The 21,523-nt window shown below is 38.3% G+C and overlaps 2 protein-coding genes across 3 annotated transcripts in view; one reads left to right on the top strand and one right to left on the bottom strand.

The window, feature by feature from the left end:
• Window positions 1-758: 758 nt before the first annotated feature.
• On the top strand, window positions 759-4,837 carry fsaf1 (40S small subunit processome assembly factor 1). Its single transcript, XM_039692605.2, has 7 exons — window positions 759-954; window positions 1,437-1,657; window positions 2,490-2,561; window positions 3,181-3,276; window positions 3,445-3,531; window positions 3,649-3,686; window positions 4,586-4,837. Exons 1-7 carry the CDS (start codon window positions 867-869, stop codon window positions 4,722-4,724), a joined length of 741 nt encoding a protein of 246 aa, XP_039548539.2. The 5' UTR covers window positions 759-866; the 3' UTR covers window positions 4,725-4,837.
• Window positions 4,838-5,058: 221 nt separating this feature from the next.
• The window catches only part of trim67 (tripartite motif containing 67), a 73,909-nt gene continuing 57,444 nt past the window's right edge, over window positions 5,059-21,523 (bottom strand). For both annotated transcript variants that reach the window (XM_089118470.1, XM_089118471.1), the window contains 2 exons: window positions 14,737-14,899; window positions 5,059-12,282 (listed from right to left, as the gene is read on the bottom strand). In XM_089118470.1, the coding sequence (XP_088974596.1) occupies window positions 12,238-12,282; window positions 14,737-14,899 (208 nt within the window). In that variant the 3' untranslated portion in view covers window positions 5,059-12,237. The remainder of the gene's footprint in view (window positions 12,283-14,736; window positions 14,900-21,523) is intronic.

Here is a 21,523-nt window from a genome sequence, read left to right as displayed (position 1 = left end):
CAGAATATTTATTTTTTTTTTAAGAATTATTATTATACTTTTTGCTGCTCTAAGATAGTTGTTTAATGCCATTTGTGAGTTTTCCCTATTACGCCACAGACTTAAATGAGGTGTCCTAAAAACGCCTCAATGTAAACAGACTCGAAAACTGATTGGCTAAACTACAGGATTCAGCCAATCACGAACGAGTTCTATCTGTCAGTCATTTTATGAGTTTGAGTTTGCTGGATTACGTTTGGTTTTTATCAGTTTTTGGAGGGTGAGCTTTTTAGAGACTGGGAGATTTGGTAAATAAATATGGCTGTAATTTGCAAAACGGAAAAAATATCTGATAACACCTGTAACATTTCGCAGTATATAGAAAATGGTATGATAACACGTGGTACCGATTACTTTTCCCAGTGCTGTCCGGATCGGCCAATCACTGACGTTTGTGATTACTAAATTGCTGTTTTATTTAAACAATCTGCGCGAATTTTTATTACAGGAAGCACATTTTTGAAATTAATAAATTTTAAAAAGTGTACTTCTTATAGTACAACTGTCTCCATTATGACAAAACCGCCGAGAGATTATAATGCGGTTGAATGCATAGACAGTAAAGAAGGGTTAATGGAGGTCTGTCTCTCTGAACCTCAATGCGCCGCCTGGAGGAAAGCTTGAGGTTTCATTTCGACAGATGTTAGATTTCCCTCCTTCTAATCCTGATACTTCTAATGGGCGGTGTCCGTCAAAATTGTGTTACTTCCGGGAGGTAGAACGGATTTACGGAAAGCAAAGAAGGACATATCGCGAGTATGATGCACACACGTGAAACACACGAAAGCAAGGCGGTCTGTTAAAATCGTGTTTTATTTTGCATTAAAATGAGCGTAACAAGAGATCAACACGGCGGAGAGGTGGATGATGATCGTTTTTTCCTCGACCAAGTTCTGGACAAGTTGTATGATTTCGGTAAGAGTTAATGTTTTAATATAACATGCTAACACATTTGCAGATGCTGATTTAAACACCATTAAGTAAATTACCAAAATGTATTAATGTCAGAATTGTATAACTTATTACTTCACCCTGTGTTGTGTAGTATTGTGTTTACATTTACATTTTATACTAACGTTAGTGCATTCAATGTATCTATGCATACATGTAACGGTTATGTACACAGAGTATCCCAAAAAATGTGCTGAAACAGTACTTAGTATCCAGCGATTACATTTCAAACGATAGCATAAGCTAACCCTAACAGTATATTGCCTTCAGAAAGCATCTTTTGTGTAAAGAATAATTTATTGAAATAAAAGGTTCATTGTTATTAATTCCAACTAGAACTGTATTGCATTGTGGGATACGATATTACACACTTGATACAAAGAATGCAAACGGCAGTCTATGAAGTTTCTAAATACAGGTTATTTGATGTCATTTTTCGTGTTTAGGTCAACACAAACGACTGAAGAAGTCTCAGAAAAGGAAGAACTTCACTAAAGATGAGAAAGATACTGTCCAACATGACACAGACTCAGAGCAGCCCATGACTAACTCAACAGTATGTGGAAGCTTACCATCCGGAGCTAAACAATCTAATGTGGAGGTTGTTACATTTATTGATCCTCGGAGGAAGAACCAATTATCAAAGGCTGTTGAACTAGTGAAGAAGGTAAGAGGAACATGAAGAAGTACATGATCTGCATCTGTGCTTCACCTCAGCCCTAAATGTCATGTGACTGACTCCCTATTATTGTTTGCGTCTGAAATCAAATACTCTCTGTCTTGACTTGAGTAGGTACTTATTTTGAATAAATAGTGTGTTCTATGTAGTATGAGTGTGAATGTATTCGCCATGTTGTCATTATCACGTGACCTACCAGCGTCAGTTGTGTCGCTGCCGTTCATACACCCTCTCCAGTGACCTCATGGGACAGTAATGTGTCCATCATATACACACTTCAGCATCTCTGGAAGTAGTAGGTCATCTGGGGACTTTTGGCCAACTCTTTTATGAGAAGTGTGAATTCAGACATACTTCTTTTGTCACGTACTGATAACCTACTATAGACCATTTCACACGATGTAAACAACACTGGTCCAGAAGCACTTCCTGTTTCAGTTTTTTAACACTACATAAAAGCTGGGATAAAATACAACCAACAGAACAGTTAAAACTGAATCAAAAAGTTAAACAAACATCTTTAAGATATTTTCTTTACATGTGAAATAAAGAAAACAGTTACAAACAGAAACAGGAAGTGTTTCTGGACCAGTGTTGTTTACATCTTGTGAAATGGTCTATAGTAGGGAGTAATGCGATATCAGTTGCAGTGATGAAATATTTTTGTTGGCCAAAATTATTTTTAGCGCCCCATTGCAGTTATACATCATAATATGAGGGAGAAAAAAAGTTTTACGAATGTATGCATGAAACTACAAAAAAGTAACAGCTGACTGCAACTGCATTCACTTCTTATGTTTTCATCCATGTTTATCCTCAGGCTCCTCCTGAGAGGAAAGAAGTCAAAGAAAAGAAGAAAAAAGTCCCAGATGAGAAACTAACGATAGAAAAGGTAAGATTATTGCCACTTTTCTAAACTTAATGAGATGGTTATGTAGTCGGCATTTTAAAGCAGCACTATGTAGTATTTTCAACCTTTATAATATTTTTCCAAAACCCTTGAAATGGTACATCGACTTACAATAGGTTGAATGACATGTCTACCATAGCCTCATGTGGTCTGTGTCGCTTTTACTGGCACTCTGTAACTTTGAGGAGCGGGTAGGAACCTGAGCACAAAAAGAACTACAAAATTCGACTGCCATACGGCATACGTCACTTCCCCCTCTTCCTCAAATTCCAACGCGAGAGCCCAACGAGCGTTTTTTTTTTTGTTTTGTTTTTTAAACCTTTGTATATTGTCATGGCTCTGGTCTGGTACAAAATTTTGCACTTCAAACTTAACTAAATGTCCTTTCATTAGGCCCTATGTTCATGACACAATACATTTTTCCAAATTGTGTGAAAAAATTTGTGAAATATAGATATAGATATACATAGTTAGAATTTTTTAGAAAAAACAATTTTGTGAAATTCTGCATATGGAAATAGTTCCGAGTCAGTAACTTCTCATTTGCAGTATGTTGAGCCTTCAATATCTCATGAACTCGTGTCATGCATGTCGTCCTCAGGCCCGGCTCGAGGTTCACAGGTTTGGACTGTCAGGGTACGAGAGGCAGCAGCAGAGGGTCTTTGAGCAGGACAGAGCCATCATGCTGGGAGCCAGAGTGAGTTCAACACACATCCAATAATCAGACCTGTTAACACACTTGAAGCCCTTCTATCTGCTGTGTGTCAGCATTGCCACAAGGGGTGCTATAGCAGGCCAACAGAATCTCACAGAGAAGCACTTTTAAATTACAAGTGACACAATCCAGATTTTTTTTCTCCTATAGCCCCCTAAAAGGCAGTATGTTAACTACAAAGTGTATCAACAAAACATAAAAGAACGGAAGATTAAAGAGAAAGAAGAAGAAAAATCCGTAAGTTCAACATTTCAGTTTGAATGGTTGTTGTATGATTACTTTTTAAAGCGCTTGATCACTTCTGCAGCGTGTACAATCGTTCTGCTAACTTTCCCTCTGTGGGTCTTTTGACAGGAATCGCAGAACAAAAGAAGGAAAGAAGGACAACCAAGGTTTGTGTTTGTCTTAAGCACAATGGCCGTAAGAAGTTTTGTTTGTTGCTCTTTGATAGTTGTCGTCTGTGTATGCTTGATTTGTATTAGCTGAGGCTTAAAGGGTTAGTTCACCCAAAATGAACACAGAACACAGTTTAAGATATTTTAGATTTAGTCCAAGGGTTTTCTGTCCCTCCATTGTAACTGTATGTACGGTATACTGTCCTTCTCCAGAAAGGAAATAAAGACATCATCAAAGCAGTCCATATGACATCAGTGAGTTAGTTAGAAGCATCGAAAATACATTTTGGTCCAAAAATAACAAAAACTATGACTTTATTCAGCATTGTATTGTCTTCCGGTTCTGTTGTCAATCCGCGTTCAGTGGCGCTGCTGACGTGTTATCTGGTGCGTCCGAGTTTCGTTTACAGTCCGAGGGAGACACTTTTGCTGTAAACAAAACAATCTTTGCAAACATGTCTAAGGATTTCGACACAGAGGAAGACTTGCATTTTAAACTGTGTTCTGAAGATGAACGGAGGACTTACGGGTTTGGGACGACAATCATTTTAATTTTTGGGTGAAATAACCCTTTAAGGCTGGGAAGCCAGTGTCAAAAGAACTAGACAAAACCAGACTGTGTTGCAATCCGTATGGTGCACATAAGCAAAAAATTGTCTATAGTGTAGTTGTGTATGAAGCACCAAAGTCACTTTAAAACCAAGCATCTTTCAATGCGGCGGATTTGCGTGTCCAACATCCACGTGGGGAACGTTTTCGTTGCCTTGTAAAACTCAAAATTCAGTGGATTCCTATATAAATGACTGGATTTTCCCCACAAGCGTTTTGCAGAGCACTGGTAACTGTGTCAAGAATAGTGTTGCTCATTTGTTTTCTTTTCTTTTTCACGTTCCCAGGACTGAGAGAAGTAAATCCTCCTCTAGCGGAGAGCTCGGTGGACAAGTCGGACGCTTCAAAAATGGAATGCTGGTCTTGAGCTCCAGAGACATTCAGAAATATAAAGTTAAAGTCAAAAAAGGAACAGAAGATGATTAGCAACAGAAAACACAAATGCAGGAGCATTTATACTTACACTTGTATGGAATATCACACTTTGTCTGAACTGGAATAAAAATGCGCCTTATTTTGCCTCGGTCATTATACGCACATATTTACATATCCTTGTTGTTTATTTTCTGGTTTCTTTCACTGTTCGTGCTGAATGACATAAATGGCACTACTCATGCAGCTTTTTGAGGTGTACTTTTACCTTTTTACTATACTTTTTTTATAGAATAAATAATGCTGAAACACATATTTTTGGAGTTTAAACGACCAATTTTAAGTCATGTGAAAAAGTAAGTAAGAAAATAATGACGTGGATCTGTCATCACAGTTTTATTGTTTATTAAAAGGGAAAGACGCTGTTTTTCTTCCACACTAAGTAGTAAGAAAAGAATGTCATGTACAATGCATTTGATATACAAACCACAAAGACATACAAAATATCACATTAGTAAGAGGAAACGAGAGCTCGAGATCACACACAGAAAAAGAGCAGCGAAGACTCACACACGTTGGTTTTCGTCGAGGATGATGATGAATCATGAAGATGTCACACAACGTGTGTGAGGCCTGTGTCTGCAGGATCGATGGAAAGATGCGTTCGGGAAAAAGTTCGTCGTCTTTCCTTTTCGAACTCTTCACAATGAGATAAGCTGAGGGCCGAACACCTGACTAATGTACATCCACACAAGCAATATGTTGTATATAAAAATAAATCCTTAAACGCTTGATACAGTGACAGATTTTCTGTTAATTCATGGGACTATGGGACGTTTTCTGATGATGGTCATATTAAGCATTCGCCTGTATAACAAACACCCCAAGACCATTTCATTTTGTGCGTTTTTTAAAAAATCGTAAAGAGATGGGATTTCTCTATTTAGGAATTGATCTGTGCTTTCTGTTGATGGAAGTCTCTTCAACTTTGGCCACTTTTTACGTTCGCCACTTCAAATTAAAAGCGTATCCATACTTTTACAATGCTATATTGCATCTTTTTTTACCTTTGTTACAGATGCAGACTTTTAACCTAACCCCCTTTTTTGAATAGACATAGAAATGTACATTTCAAACTTAAATGGTTCAAGAATGCTTTGAATATAGATAAGAAGAATTTGGCAGACTTTTGTCAAAGTGAAATTTAAGAAAGTGAAACAGAAAAAAAGCTGACAAAACCTGGGCTACTCTAAAACTGCAGAAAAATCAAAGCCAAAATCTGAAGAAGTTGTGTTTAATATTTTAGGTTGATATCTCAAAAAATTAGCTTTCTGTGAGATTTTGTTTGGGTGCAGTACCAAACTTTTTCACTAGAGGGCACAACCAGACTCCATTACTGCCCATAGGGCGCCTCCATTTCCATATGCTTTTTGGGTTATTTGAACCATTATTTTCACAATTTTCATACAATTTATAAAGCAGAGATCCTTTTCAGAAGTAGTATGGGAAGTTTGGCAGATTTTGTTATGAAGTCAACCTCTAAGAAACACGTACAAAGAACACGCATGCACGTTATAGCTTATTGCCACATTACAAATGGTGAATTTATTATATTTATTTATATTTTTATATTATTATATTTTATTTATTATATAAAACATTTTCAGACCTTTTTTTGTAAAATAATTGAATGGATGCAATCTTTTGAACTTTTTTTTTTTTGAAGGTTTCTACCTTTTTTTTCATGATTTTTCATGTTCATTGCTATTTCAAAATAAAGGTCTGAACATGCTTTATGAGTATGAAAATATTCTTGTTGCAAATTGATAATTTACGGATCCTGTGTAATTTATTTTGAAAATCAGTCACCAAATATGGAAACTAGAGATTGTAAGCTTTCAAATGATATATAGTTTGTCAATATTACTTAAGGTCTTTTATAAGATTTTATTGTTTTAAAAAATGCAATGGCAAGCTTCCCACCTGTGGGATGTGACAGTTAAGGGGTTAATCTTTATATTTAATTATAAAAAAAAAATAATAATTATACTAATATTACAAATTACATAAAATAATTATTTTATGTAATTTGTAATATTGATTGTTATTGTGCTTTTTTGGAGTAATAAAAGTATGAAATGTGTTTAGGATTCACAAAATGGTAGCTAGTTATCAAATTAGCCTTAGCAAGATGCACCGTTCGACATTGTTAGTTGGGACAATTAATGGGAGTTTACAAGGCAAAAAGTCGCCATTGTTGAAGAAACACCCGGATATGAGGATTTAGTTTGTTGCTTTCCAGCCTGGGTGAAAGCACACCACATTCCCAAGAAACGTGGCTAATTTTGGCAGATTTGTATGAATGAGGCACAGCACAAGGTTAACTTTCTCAGCCTAATGAATATTACAAATTGGGAAAAGTAAGGGACACTATTCCTCTCTGAGATCTGGATATATCAGGTCAATGGGGATAATGGTTAAATAAGTAAACAGAATTCACAAAGTAACTCTTGCCAGGATTCTTAGGATCATATCCATACAGTATTTCACTTTACACATTAATTCTCCATTACTGTACAGTTGCTTTATTATCATACATATACAGTGTGCACTCAAGTTCTCATGTCAGGGTCTTTCCCGTCTCAGCAAACTTTCAGGAGTGTGCTTTCTTTCATATTCAGTATGATAGGCCAGTGATTCTGACATAAACTTTTAAATATACTTTAATACAAAAAATTGTAAAACTGTAAAAAAAATAAAATAAAAAAAAAGACAATTCGGCAAGATAGATTCTCAGCAGTTTTGGAAGGTGTTAGTGTTTCCCACTTCGGATTTAAAGGAATGTTCGAGGTCAGGTACTCCAAAATGGAGGTCCAAAAGCATATTTTCATTTGGATTCGGTCATCATGACTTTTGCAGACTCAACTTACTCAGGTCTATATGTTTAATATTTCAGTCTTGTGACTATAGACAGTGTGTATTCTAATATATTGACTGGCCTTGTGCTTCCTTTACTCCTGTTTTTAATTGGTAAAACACCATATACTTTAAATGTTGGTAAAACTGAAATACTCTTAGCACTGTAAAGATGCAAATGACCCGGGACAACATTCCCAGACATTAGATAACATAACCAGACAATGGCCTTGACTGAACCCGGAACATTCCTTTAAGCGTAGCTTTCGCATTTTATTTCTCTCTCTCTTTTTTTTTTAACGCCAATAACTGCCTATTTTTATTTTGGTACTCCTGACAGCAAAATACTCACCGAACAAACTATTTACATGAATTAAACTTCATTGAAATGTGTTATAAATATCAACAACATCCCATGCTTTACATCATCAATGGGTTATCTGCTCCCATAATCTGGTAAATTAATATCTGGACAGGATAATAAACATAAATAAAATATATTTCCATTTATCTCTCATTTCTCCCTGAAACCATTATAATTTGAACAGAGGTATAAGATGAACATAGGCTTGTCTCTCCTATTGTGAGGTCCATAAGTGGCTCTTCATAGCTTTATTGTGACATGCACCAGATTTATGAGAATTGTATGCAAGTTAGGTGAGTGGCTTCTTGGTTTAACTCAAGGCTATATTATCAGAAAGTAATTCCACACAACAAACACTAGGGGGCAGACTGCAACTTATCTGCGTCTATACTGTATTCCGCTTTTATCCGTGTCATCACTGTGCAACACAATATAATGAATACGTAACTCATGCACGCTTCACTGCTTTGACCATATTTACAGCCTATACAACATGCAAAAGCAACCATCTCTCCCAACAACATGGTATGACTTGCTATTCTGGCATTGTCTAAAAAAAAGCACAGAAAACAAGGGTGCAGTGTGGAAATAATGCTGATAAACTGAACCATAAGGTGCTCATTTACTTGTCACTGAGGTGTATGAAGCTTGAGCCTGTCATTTATTAAATGTCAAAGTGTGTAATTTCCACGTGACTACTAGTGTCAATAAAAGAGTGCTGCAGGTATGATATCCCTTTGTAGGCCAAAACACAGAAGTGAGTTAGCAATTTAGCACTTCCAGTCGATGGGTTTTTGAATGGGGTTATGGTTAAATGGTTGAAATAAGGTCTGTGTTGAACACAAGCTCAAGAAACTTTCACATTTTATTCTATGACATAAAATACATTATAATACAGTATTACCCCACATGTGATTTTAAAAAAAGCTGTTACATGTCTTGAAAAAGGCGGTTGCTAACCAGTGGCTAAATGTGACTACAGAGGCTGACGAAACTCAGTCCTCTTTTACAGCAATGTTATATTGATAAGTGTGCTCTTATAAACTACTCTAACTCAAACATACAGCCTTGCTTAAGCTTTTCACTTCTGGCAACTGAATTTAGTCTTCATAATCCATAAACGTTGTGTACATTTGTTCAAGTATCATAAACGTTTGTGGATCACTGAGCTTGTTTTTAGCGATAACCCAAACGCCTATGGGAAAATCCTATTGCGCTTTTGTCAAGGTTAGCCTACAAAGTGACTTCTTAAGGCCAATTTATACTTCTGCGTCGAGCGTTCGCCGTAGTTGTGTGAGCATTTATACTTCTGCGTTCAGGTCTTGGCTGCTCTGCAGTACTGCTCCGAAACACTAGTTGGCGGCGGAGGGTTTTAATGTTCCACTGTGTTTCGATTCCTCACGGCTAGGTTGTCTATATGGGCTATATGCACGCATAAGTTCCGCATTTGACGCAAGGATGCTCGTCCATTTCCGGTTGTGGAGATTTAAGCGGAGGAGAACCGAGGAAAACGGGATTATGGCAGAGTCTTCAAAATTTACTGTCCTCCCGTCTTTGAAACGAAACGTACATACGTTTAGATGTAATTTTATATATAGTTATGTTTATTTAATATAATTTTAAAAAGAAGTATAAACACAACGAGGGGTGTCTGTTTTATCTGTTTTTGTGACTAACGTTTCTTTATTATAACCATGGAGTATAAAATTCAATATAAATTCTCGGTATTGCATTGGACTCTACGATCGGCGGAAGTTATCGAGCATCCTTAATCCTTCACCGGAAATACCGCCGTGCATAGAGCCCATTACTACAAGCAATAGAGTGCCGAAGTTACGACGTCACTCTGTAGGCCAAAACGCGGAAGTAAGTTAGCATTTTAGCATTACGGTTCCCTCGCTCTAAAGTCTATGGGATTTTTGAATGGATTTCTGCTAAATCGCCTGAAATAAGGTCTGTGGTGAACAGAGCCTCTAAATATTTTCACGTTTTGATGTATGACATAGAACACACAGTTATAACCTGCTTGTGTTTTTTTAAGCTTTATTGTGCCTGATTATAGTGTTTTTTAAAATCTTTATATAGGCTTCAAAATGTATACATTTTGGATTAACTTGTAAAGATTATCTTGCTAGACAAAACGTGTAAGGGTCACAACCCTTTGTTAAACACAGATCTTATTTTTTGCGATTTTCCAAAAGTCTATGGGGAAAATGCATTGCTTTTCGACCGAGGGAACCCATGCGCCGCTAGCTTCCGACGTCTTACAAAGTGACGTCATCACTTCGGCACTCTATGGCGACTGAAAGAGAGTGGATCATGTTGGAGTTGGAGCTTATTGAGGTGGAAAAACAGTTTATTTTAGTAAAATTACTAAAACTAGAAGGCAAAAATGAGAGAAGACGTCGAAGGAGATGGTATGTGTGGAAATACGTAGGAGGAAATGCGATGCTACCAAGCCGACCAATCACAGATCTTGCGGTCCACTTCGTTGCAACTTGTAGTTACATTTTTGAGGAGGTGCGCGTCAGGCTACAGCGAAGAGTACGCGGTATGGTACGCGTCTGTGCGTATGCTACGTCGTACCTACTGCGCGGACCCTACGCAGAAGTATAAATTGGCCTTTACCTGCACCACTCCATTTACAAAAATAGTGACTGTTTTCAAATGGGTTTCTCGAGCACTCTTCTCTTGTTGGTCGTAAATACAGATAGCCCCGCCCCAAACTCTCACCATTGGTGGAGTCGTTGTTGCTAGGGCTAGGTCAAACGAACCCCGAGCAATGTTTTTAAAGCCTTACAGAGGCACAGTTTACACTTTTCTCTGAATCAACCTAGGCAATATTATAATATTGATCTGCCTGCATTGACAATATTATACAAGAACTGAACTGAGCTGGACAATGACATCACGGTTTACTCCAGAGCGCCTATATATATAAAAATGAACTAAATTAACAACTTTTTTAAAACAAAAATGAAACATCACTGAACTTACGTAAGCTGGACTGTGTAAGCTATTTTCATCTGGAAACAAACTTTTTTGCATTATTTTCCTGTTCTCACTGTAAAGCTGCTTTGAAATAATCTGTATTGTTAAAAGAGCTATATACATAAATGTGACTTGACTTGACTAGGCTAAAATGGCTTACTTACAGTTGCCTCAGCATATTAAGCTGGGCTAGGAGAAAAAAACACATTTCATCTTCAAGACTCGAGGAACACGTCCGTCACAGTGTAAGGAGATTTGAGATCTGGCTAAATATTCACAACTGTGGCTCATATGAAACACCAAGACCAAATATACTTGGTGGTGAGGGAACAATCCATCTCTAATGGGAGGTATTATTTCATTTCTGTAAACCAGAACTCGTGTGTGTGTGCGTGTGACAGGTATCACAACTGTGCACACGATAAGGTACACCAGCACGTAACTCATCCCACAGTATGTGCTACGATCATGAATGATACCTCAAGTTGTGCAGCTAATTCAGCAAGTGTGCTATTTTGTAGTCCATGAGGTGAAGACTGTAAGTAACCTCCAAGCAACTACACAGAACAGATTAGAAACTTTAAAACAACCCGGTTTAAGCCATCCAGAGCACACAGCGACTGCATAGCAACGCCCTAATCACTCTATCCTCCATTCGACTATCTATTTCTTATTATACGAGAAAGATCTGCATCAAATATAAGGATTGGAATTTGTTGAAGTAAAGAGATTGTAAACTCACTCTCGTCACTAGTCACGTCTCTCTCTGACGCAGGGCCTTTGGCTTGACTGGGATTTTTTCAATCCTAGCAACCCGGTATGAGTGATGATGAATTTGCTGAGGCCTTTTGAATCACACAGCAGATTAAAGGTGAGTAAACCTGAGATTCATGTAGCATGTGAAATTAACCTGAAATGATTTCAAATTCACTTTTAGTCTCGCAGTTGTTTGATTGCTATCGGTTGCTTTACTCCGTTGCTAACCTATCAAATGCTTGATACGTTTTAATTTGTGGAACTGTGCTAAATTTTCATTGGAGGTATGAAAAAGAGACTGAACTCTACTTCAAAGTGCTTTGGGGTCCGACTCCATCTTCGGCCCCTGTGGGGATAATCCAGTGGTTTGTTTTTCTGTAAACATGGAAATGATTTGTAAACACTGAAATGCAAATCACCCAGATGAACATAAGGGAAAACAAATATAAACCAAGCTCAAATATTCCAAAACATATTTTTTCCAGAGCACTGATTCGTTTGATAAGAAAGATCTGCCTCGTTCTCATTGGTCAAAGATGATCACATGATGCTCTTTGGGACTTCCAGACCTGTGATCAGAGTCACCTGTGAAACATACACATTTCAATCATTAATGCGGATCACTAGGGATGGGAATCATGAGGAATGATCTTGATTTATGATTAACGTTAAAAGATTCTCGACCATCCATTAACAATTCTTAGTAGTTTTGAGGAAGGATTTTGGGTGTGTTTACACTAGTTTGGTTCACTTGGTTTGTTTGGTCTGGACCAAAATATATATATTTAGTCCTGGTCCACTTTTTTCACATGGGCGTTGCCATTTTAACACTGAACCTAGGTAGGGATACTCTTTTAGAGGAACTAATTGAGCTCTTACTTCAGAGTAGGGTCTAACCCAGCACTATAGGAACTATCCGTGAGGTTAGTGTACGCTGATTGGCCGGACACACGCAAAACACCAGCACCCACCATTTAAAAAAAAAAAAGGCTGTGAAACGCCCCATTAGGCCTTATTGCATCAAAAGTGGGCGCGAAATAACAGTACCTTTACCCTCCGCAGTAGTTGATTGGGAGTATTATAATAACATTATTAATAATCAATACTGATCAAGGCATGTTGACAGACAGTTGTGCGAGCTGACAAACAATTAAAATAAAAAATACACACTTAGTCATTGTGCTTTGGAGTTTATTCAAAATTATAAATGAATGTGTTACTTGAATACATTAACTGGCACATTTGGTATTCTGTCAACACAGACTTTGATCCTGAGTTTAGGTGTAACATCAGTAGCGAACAGCCAATCACATGCTGATAGAGTTTGTAAAATATTAAGAATTTAAACAAATGTACACACAGGAAGATTCGTCGTCTTTTGGGAGGTGATGGAAACTACAGTCGTTGGCAGGATCACTCTGATTTCGTTTTCAGCTTATGTTCAAAACAATCACGTTTAAGCCACTGAATTAGTTTAGTCCGGTTATACATACAACCGCGAACAGCACATGTTGTCCCTGAGCTCCGTAACGTCATCTCTCATAAAGATTTGCGTCTTTAAATAGTAAAATAATTCCCCGAAAAACAGCTAGCCTCTTCGCTAACTAACACACAAAATACCACTGGAATGCTACTTCCGCCGCCTCACCGGAAGTTTCACCCACTTTATTTTTTACAGGAGCGCCCCTCGGAAACTTGTGGATAGCCTATATATTTACACCACAAACTAACTCTACGAACATGGAAAACAGTGATAGATGGACCTCTTAACCTTAACACTGAGGAGAAAATCCAACGCAACTTTGAGGTGACCAAGCCAAACATGATGATGTATTTCTGCTCAGCAACACTGGACATCAACCACACGGCATACACTACTAATGAACACAGAGAATGCGAGCATAGTTTGTTTGCTCAGGCTCTGGCGTTTCTCAGCGTCGTCAAAATAATGATCCGCCGTACAGTCAAAATAAAAGTCACAACAACAAGTGCGGCTTAAGTCACTTCAGAGTTCCTACTGGCGGTGTGAATGCAACCAGAAAACATTCCAAGGGGAACCATTAGTTCACGGGGAACCATCCTGGTGGTTAGTTCCTAGAACTAAGATCCTAGTACTACCCCGTGAGAAAGCCCCAATGGTTCCCCTATATGAACATATTCGCAACACCAGTAGGAACTCTGAAGTGACGTAAGCCGCGCTTATTTTTGTAACTTTTATTTTGACAGCACTGAGAATGCCTGAGCTCACAGTGCTCGCATTTTCCGTGTTCATTAGTTTACGATCTGTCTAATGTTATTATATAAAACTGTTACGCGTAGAAAGTAGACAGTATGAAAAGCTATTAGTGTTTGCCGTGTGGTTGATATACGTAATCATGTTTGGCTTGGTCCTCTTCTGTTGGATTTTCTCCTCAGCGTAAAAGTTAAGCGTAGGTTCTATCTATCACTGTTTTCCAGGTTCATAGAGTTAGTTTCTAGAGTGAATGTACCTGTATAGGCTATAATCTGTGTGTTTACACAGATGGCGAGTGCTGGTGTTTCGCAAGCTCAATTAGTTCCTCTAAAGTAGTTCCTAGAACTAAAATACAATAGTTCCCAATTCCTGCGGTGCGAATACGCCAAAATCCGGCTACTTCTGCCAATAGTTCTAGGAACTATGAAAAGGTTCCTCTGCTGCAAAAGCCCCTCAAGCCTGGTTTTTGGTTTGTTTACATGCCTTTGGTTCATGATGCGTTTTCATGTTTTCCATCTTTTCCATCTTTTCAGCATCTCGGTCTACTTGTTTGGTCCTCACCAGGGTTCAGATGGTGTTCACACTTATTCAAGTGAACCGCACAAACAGAGCAATCGCACCAGGGTTCGTTTTAATCGAACCAAACATCCCAAGTGTGAAAACACCCTTAAAGTACCTTTTTTTACAACAAAACAAACCAAAAGAATCCAGATTTTGGTCAAGAAACCTAAACGTCTTGAGAATGATGATTTCCAATGCTATTAATCACTAAGTAGGTTAAAGGTCAGTGTGGATCTGCTGCTCACCTGGACGTTGCGGTTGAGGCTAACGGCAGGCATGAACACACCCTCCAGGTTCTCGAAAGCCACTGGTCCGTGCTGCTGTTTATTGATGAAGAAGGTCAGTGTGTGTTTTGTAAGGTCTAACAGGATTCCCACAGTCGAACCCTTTGAGATGCCACCCTCAGCCCTGCAAGAATCAGGCAGAAGAGGAAGGGGACAAAAGAAGGTAATCAGTGACACAATATATGGCAAAAGTATTCAAATCTAAACAGCTGTAATAATTAATTGCATGTTATCAAGTTTCCACTTGTTTATGTTGTTCTGAACCAGAGAACTGGCGTGATACAAAGTGGGAAGCAGAATTGTGTAATTTAGCTTGGAACTAGAAGCAGGATTTTTAAAAAGTCAGAGTTTTCTTTTGATCCGAGATTGTAGTGGAGCTGGAGCAGAGCACATAAACCCAGGGAGGGGAAACTGCTGTGGCTCCACTCCAGTCTGAATGTAACTTCCGAATCACAGCAGAGCTAATATTAATATTGCAGGATGACTGATGAGGGTTGAAACCAGTGGTTCAAAAGTTTTAAAAGAGGAGGCATTTTTACATATCATGTATTTCTAAACATTGGCCATGGCTCCATCTGGTGTCATAGGGTTGGTTCACCCCCAAAAAAGAAAATTTGGTCAATTACTCGCCCTCATGCTTTTCCAAATCCATAAGACATTTGTTCATCTTTAGAACACTAATGAAGATTTCATACATAAATTATGGTGAACGGAAGCTCAAGCTTGCTTAATGTGCAAGAACCAATGAGGTTTGTTCTCGTGTGACAAGCAGGCACAGTTTCTTTCACCATTTTGATGTGCGTTGATCAACGTTTATATAGCCTATGTGAATAAAATTCTAGTGACTTTTTTGAAAGCTTGGATTGAACTGCTCATTTTATAACGATATCTTTATGACCTTTTAGAAGCTTGACATTTTTGGTTGTGTGGATGTACGAAATGCTGGATGTAAAAAATGATGAGAGAATATGAAAATTATCTTCATTTGTGTTTTGAAGATGAATGGAAAACGTAAGGGTATGAAACATAAGGGAGAGTAAATGATGGCAGAATTTTACTAACAAAGTTCTTCAAGACACTCCCCTCTTATTAACCATGACGACGCTAATCTGTGTGTTCTGGTTATAATGCAGAGAAGTTTGAATCGCCTGCTTTGGTTTGCTCCCTCACAACACATCCCATTATAACGTTTGTGTGTTCGATAAGTTGGCGATGCTTCACCGCAGTCCGGGACGGTTGAGCGTTTACACTACAAGTGTGATGTGGTCGCATGCATTTTTAACACCCAATGTATGAGGTTTCAGTGGACTTGATTTCACCTTTAAGTATTAAAGGGATACTTCAGGATTTATAATTAAACTTTGTATTAGTAGAAAACCTGTAGTATTTTCGAATTAGCATGCTTTCCACCCTTATATCCCCGAGATGAGAGATTTATGTATTTTTTTCTGGAAAAAATCCTCCGATGATGCAAAAATCATAATTTTGCGTGTTTACATGAACGCTAAACTAGTGATCGGTTGATGTGCGTTTTAACATTGCTAAGAAAATTCCCGCTCCTGCGGGAGAGATACGAGACCGATGCGTCTCACAGGTGTCGCTCAACGGTAATCACGCCACCGGCCTCGCGCCGTCCTCTCGCGGCCCTCACTCGTCCTGCTCGACACAGTAAACATAACGAACGGCGACTGTAGAACGCAAAAGCCGGGCAATCTCGAAACACATTTTCGGGCAGACTCATCACGGAGAGTCACTAGTAGCCTAGACTTGTTGTTTAACGACTGCGCTCTGTTACCGGTAGGGCAGCGAAGCAAGTGCATTCTGGGAGTTGTTGTTTTTCATCCACATAAGCCAAAAAAAAGCATTTTCTGGCTTTTCTCAGTCTAGAAAGCTCCAAATTCAAAAATAATTTCACATTTCTTCTACATAAATGTCCAATTTTAAATACACATTCATCTTTCCAGAGGTGAAGTAGTCCAATTACAAGTGGTCAGCACTAAAAATAGGTGGAAATGGGTTCTAAACATTTTGTGATCAGATTACTGAAACCACATATGGAGGTAGTTAAAAACAATTTTTTATTAGAAACGCTATCTGTCCTGATTGCGTCCTGAATTCCAATAATGTGTTTGCTCAGGGATGCATTGTAAGAAAAAAAAATGGATTATGGTTCAAATTTGCATCTGCCCTCCTTATCCTTTTCATTCGCTTCCTTTCCCGCTCGGTTGCGAATCGCATAAAGGCCCGTTCACACCAAGGTGTGTGAATCACTACAAAGTGATGTCATAGCTGCACCAATCTATAGCTGTCATCCTTGCTGTGAATGTGCCTATTAAGACATTTGTGATTAAATCTGAGAGCTGGATCACTCTTTCATAGGCTTATAAGAGTTCGAAACTGGCTGGCCCAAAAGTTACGAAAGAGTGACTACAGTGGCTCAATCTTAAGTTTATCAAGCGACGAGAATACTTTTTGTGGGCAAAAAACAAAAAAAACGACTTTTTTTTAGTAATTACTGACAGAATAATTAGAGTAACTACTGAAAGAATTTTCAGTTTTGGGTGAACTAACCCTTTAACACTGGGTTCATTCAATAATGTGTGCTGCACTCAAACAAAAGGGGAATGTCTCAATGAAAACCGAACAAGATCGGTCACAGGAGATGCATTTAAAATGTTAATACCAGGTGGAAAGGGTAATATTCTCGGTTGACAACTTATGATCAGATTCTCGAAAACACATCTTAATGCCAGATGGAAACAGGGCCAGTGATCTGATTTTTGTCCCCGCTTCCACCTGTATTTAGTGCAGATCACCAAAAATGCATATTACTACAAACAGGAAAACTATGTTTCTGAAACATTCTCTCATCTAACAACCATCACAGAGCTGATAAGAGAACTATAACTATTACTAGTTGTACTGGAGGGACTATAAACTACTTTCACAGGAATGCTTTACCTGCTTCGAGTCCCTTGGTGATGGAGGAACGAAAGAATAAAATAAAAATTTGAATGGGGAATATATTAAATATTATTAAAAATGGATAATATGAAAGGAGATGCATGTATCCAATACTGACAAAGAAGTAGAACAAGTTTGGCTTCGGGCAACATTAAGTGGGTTAACCCACAAAAGGCACAGATTTCAGATTTCAGGGATTGCGTTTAATGTTAGCTGTACTGTTAGCGTGTCCTCTCAGTCACCTCAGTATACAGAAACAGAATTTTAAATGGTTGCATTAGTATTCCAGTGTTATAGTCAGTGCATGCTTGATACTCGCCTGAGGACACTCTATATCAGCACAAGTGTGACATACAGCATGTTTACATGCACCACATTTCAGTTAAGCTTTATGTTCTGGTTAAACCCTCATACTGAAACAATGGTTATAATGCTCCACAAGATGTGAAGAGTTGCTGAGTTGTGGAACTGGAAGAGACTTGTTGATATGCAACATGGTGGAAACACTGACCTATAATAAGACTAATACTAATAATAGTATTATATCATATTTCTGCAACCAATAGAGTGCCGAAGTGATGACGTCACTTTGTAGGACAACTCGGAAGCTAGCGGCGCATGGGTTCCCTCGGTTGAAAAGCAATGCATTTTCCCCATAGACTTTTGGAAAAACGCAAAAAAATGAGATCTGTGTTTAACAAAGGGTTGTGACCCTTACACGTTTTGTCTATCAAGATAATCTTTACAAGTTAATCCAAAATTTATACATTTTGAAGCCTAAATAAAGATTTAAAAAAACACAATCAGACAAAATAAAGTTTAAAAAACCACAAGCAGGTTATAACTGTGTGTTCTATGTCATAGATCAAAACGTGAAAATATTTAGAGGTTTTATTCACCACAGACCTTATTTCAGGTGATTTAGCAAAAACCCATTCAAAAATCCCATAGACTTTAGAGCGAGGGAACCGTAGTGCTAAAATGCTAACTCACTTCCGCCTTTTGGCCTACGGAGTAACGTCGTAACTTCGGCACTCTATAGAGATCAGTGAGTGAAAAATCAAGTCTTTAGCGAATGGTGTTGAGGCCCTATTATGGGTCTACTAGAATCGGTTTTTAAGCTTGGAAACATTGTTTTTCACAAATTTTACATTTGTAGCAGCTCCTCTTTTCTCAGTCTGACAGTCACTCTGTTTGGTTCCCATCTCTATGAAACTCCAACTTCTGAAAAGCACAGTATGCTCTGATTGGTCGAGTGGACAGGTGTGTTGTTATTAGTCAACCACTTAAAGTGTCACGCCCTTTACTATAACCGCGAGTTTCAACACATTACTAACGCAAGTCGACCAGGGGTGTGTTTCCAGTACAGTGACGTGACTCGCTGCTTTACTACCATAGTATGATGTCTCGTTGAAAAAATCAACAAGCTAGTCACGACTGTTTCCCAAAACCATTTTGTCGCGAAGTGGTCATTCAACTACGTTGGTTAATGATGTCACGCATGTGGTGGAGTAATAACTTCTTTTAATGACGTAGTAACTCTGGGAACTCAGTTATTTTGGTGCTATTGGACTTGAGCGCGGCTTTTGACACGGTTGATCACGACATTCTGCTATCGCGTCTAGAAAAGTGTGTGGGGCTTCGAGGTACTGCTCTAAATTGGTTCCGATCGTATCTTAAAGATAGAACCTTCTCAGTGGGTATTGGAGATGCTGTATCATCCGTAGCACAAGTCACTTGTGGTGTCCCCCAGGGGTCTATTTTGGCCCCCATATTGTTTTCATTGTACATGTTGCCTTTGGGCTCAATTTTTAAGAAATATGGAGTGTCCTTTCACTTTTATGCTGATGACACCCAAATCTACTTACCCTTGAAACAAAATGACAAGCAAGGCTTAGAAACCTTGCGTGATTGTTTAAATGATGTTCGAGCTTGGTTGTCTTTGAATTTTCTGCATTTAAATGAGTCTAAGACTGATGTAATTGTTTTTGGGCCCTCCGCGGGAAAGATAAAACACAATAATAATTATGATTCTTTAAATGATTATGTCAAACCTACTGTGAGAAATTTAGGAGTTATTTTTGATGCATCCCTCAAATTTGACAAACATATTAATTCGGTGGTCAAGTCGTGTTTTTTCCACCTTAAACTTTTATCCAAAGTTAAACCTTTTTTATCTTTCAACCATCTTAAAACTGTAACTCATGCATTTGTTTTATCTCGTTTGGACTATTGTAACTCACTGTATGTTGGTTTACCTAAATCATCCATGTTGCGGCTTCAGATGGTCCAAAATGCCGCTGCCAGGTTTCTAACTGGAGCGCGTAGACGAGAACATATCAGCCCGATATTAATGTCTCTCAACTGGTTGCCAGTACATTTTAGAGTGGAATATAAAATTTTAATATTTGTTTTCAAGGCACTGATTGGTCAGGCTCCGTCTTATCTGTCAGACCTTGTCAACGTGAAACACTCAACAAGATGCTTGCGCTCTTCTGACAGTATCACGCTTGTACACCCAAAATCCAGACTGAAGTTGCGAGGTGATCGTGCCTTCTCAGTGGCTGGTCCTAGGCTATGGAACAGCCTTCCCTTATCTGTTAGATCTGCCACATCTATGTATGAATTGAAATCCAAACTGCAGTCATATTTTTTTAACCGCGCATTTCACTCTTAACACTGGTATAAAGAATGCAAACGTAGTGTTTTATTGCTTGTTAGTTTTGTGATGTTGTGTTTTTATATTTTTATTCTTTTTCTATGTACAGCACAGTGGTCAACTTCTGTTGTGTTAAGTTGTGCTATATAAATAAACTAAATGAAATGAAATGAATAATGAATCTGTTTGATATCAAAATAATGATAGATGTTTTGCTATAAATTACGAACATGGCTTTATTTCCAGATTATATCATATGCTCGTTCTTATGCACTAGAGCACGTACGCACATGTGCCCTCTTCCAAAACTGTGCTTTAAATCTCTTGACAAACGTAAATTACATTTGTTTGCATTCTAAAATAAAATGTATAGACGGCACTGAATGTCAGCTTGCTTATTTGGCTCAAGATGCAAACAAGAATGCTTCTAATGGTGTGTTCACACCGGACGCGAATAGTGCATCAGGCGTGAAAGATTTCATTGTTAAGTCAATGCAAAGACGCGTTATGCGCGTAAAAAACTCCTGCGGCGCGAATGAGACGTAGAGCGTGGCGCGGTAGATGCGAATATGCCTCATTCACGCAGCAAGTTTGCGTGGATGGCGCAAATTGAGCGTCTGACGCGTCAAGTGTGTTAAGCGCAAATGATTTAGTTAGTGCTATTTGTGCATTCACACGTTTGACGCGAATTTGCGTCTGCCGCCCGACTTGAAAAATCTGAACTTTGGCGTCAATTTGCACCGCGTTAACCAATCAGGAGCCTGCTGCTTGCTTATTTGGTGGATGCTTCAATAAATTATTTTGTAATATGACTAAATGCCTGGTGTGGTTCTAATGCACAACAAAGCAAATATTTTATCACTTAAAACTTTATTTCAATATACAAGACATTTTCATTTTGTATTGAATTTTATTTATTCCATATCTAGATTATATGAAATATTATTATGATGTAAAGACAACCAACATACATGTGCATTAGTTCGTGTCTATACGTGAGAGAGAAAAAAATCACAGGACGGCTTAATAACTTTTGGAGGCTGGCTCTATTTATCATCAAAACAAATGCCAGATTAGATGGATGAGGGCTAGGGTGATCCTCGCTCCGATGTGGGACAACAGGTC

This window comes from Pimephales promelas, chromosome 13 (assembly GCF_988280905.1).
Source record: "Pimephales promelas chromosome 13, fPimPro1.hap1.1, whole genome shotgun sequence".
NCBI classification, from domain to species: Eukaryota; Metazoa; Chordata; class Actinopteri; order Cypriniformes; family Leuciscidae; genus Pimephales; species Pimephales promelas.
This window is presented reverse-complemented; position numbering and strand designations above follow the sequence as displayed.

Excerpts from the sequence above, each read along its gene's own strand:
- fsaf1 (XM_039692605.2), top strand. The coding sequence starts at position 867 with ATGAGCGTAACAAGAGATCAACACGGCGGAGAGGTGGATGATGATCGT. Across the intron at positions 1,658-2,489 it reads CTGTTGAACTAGTGAAGAAG|GCTCCTCCTGAGAGGAAAGA; the intron begins GTAAGAGGAACA and ends GTTTATCCTCAG. Across the intron at positions 2,562-3,180 it reads AGAAACTAACGATAGAAAAG|GCCCGGCTCGAGGTTCACAG; the intron begins GTAAGATTATTG and ends TGTCGTCCTCAG.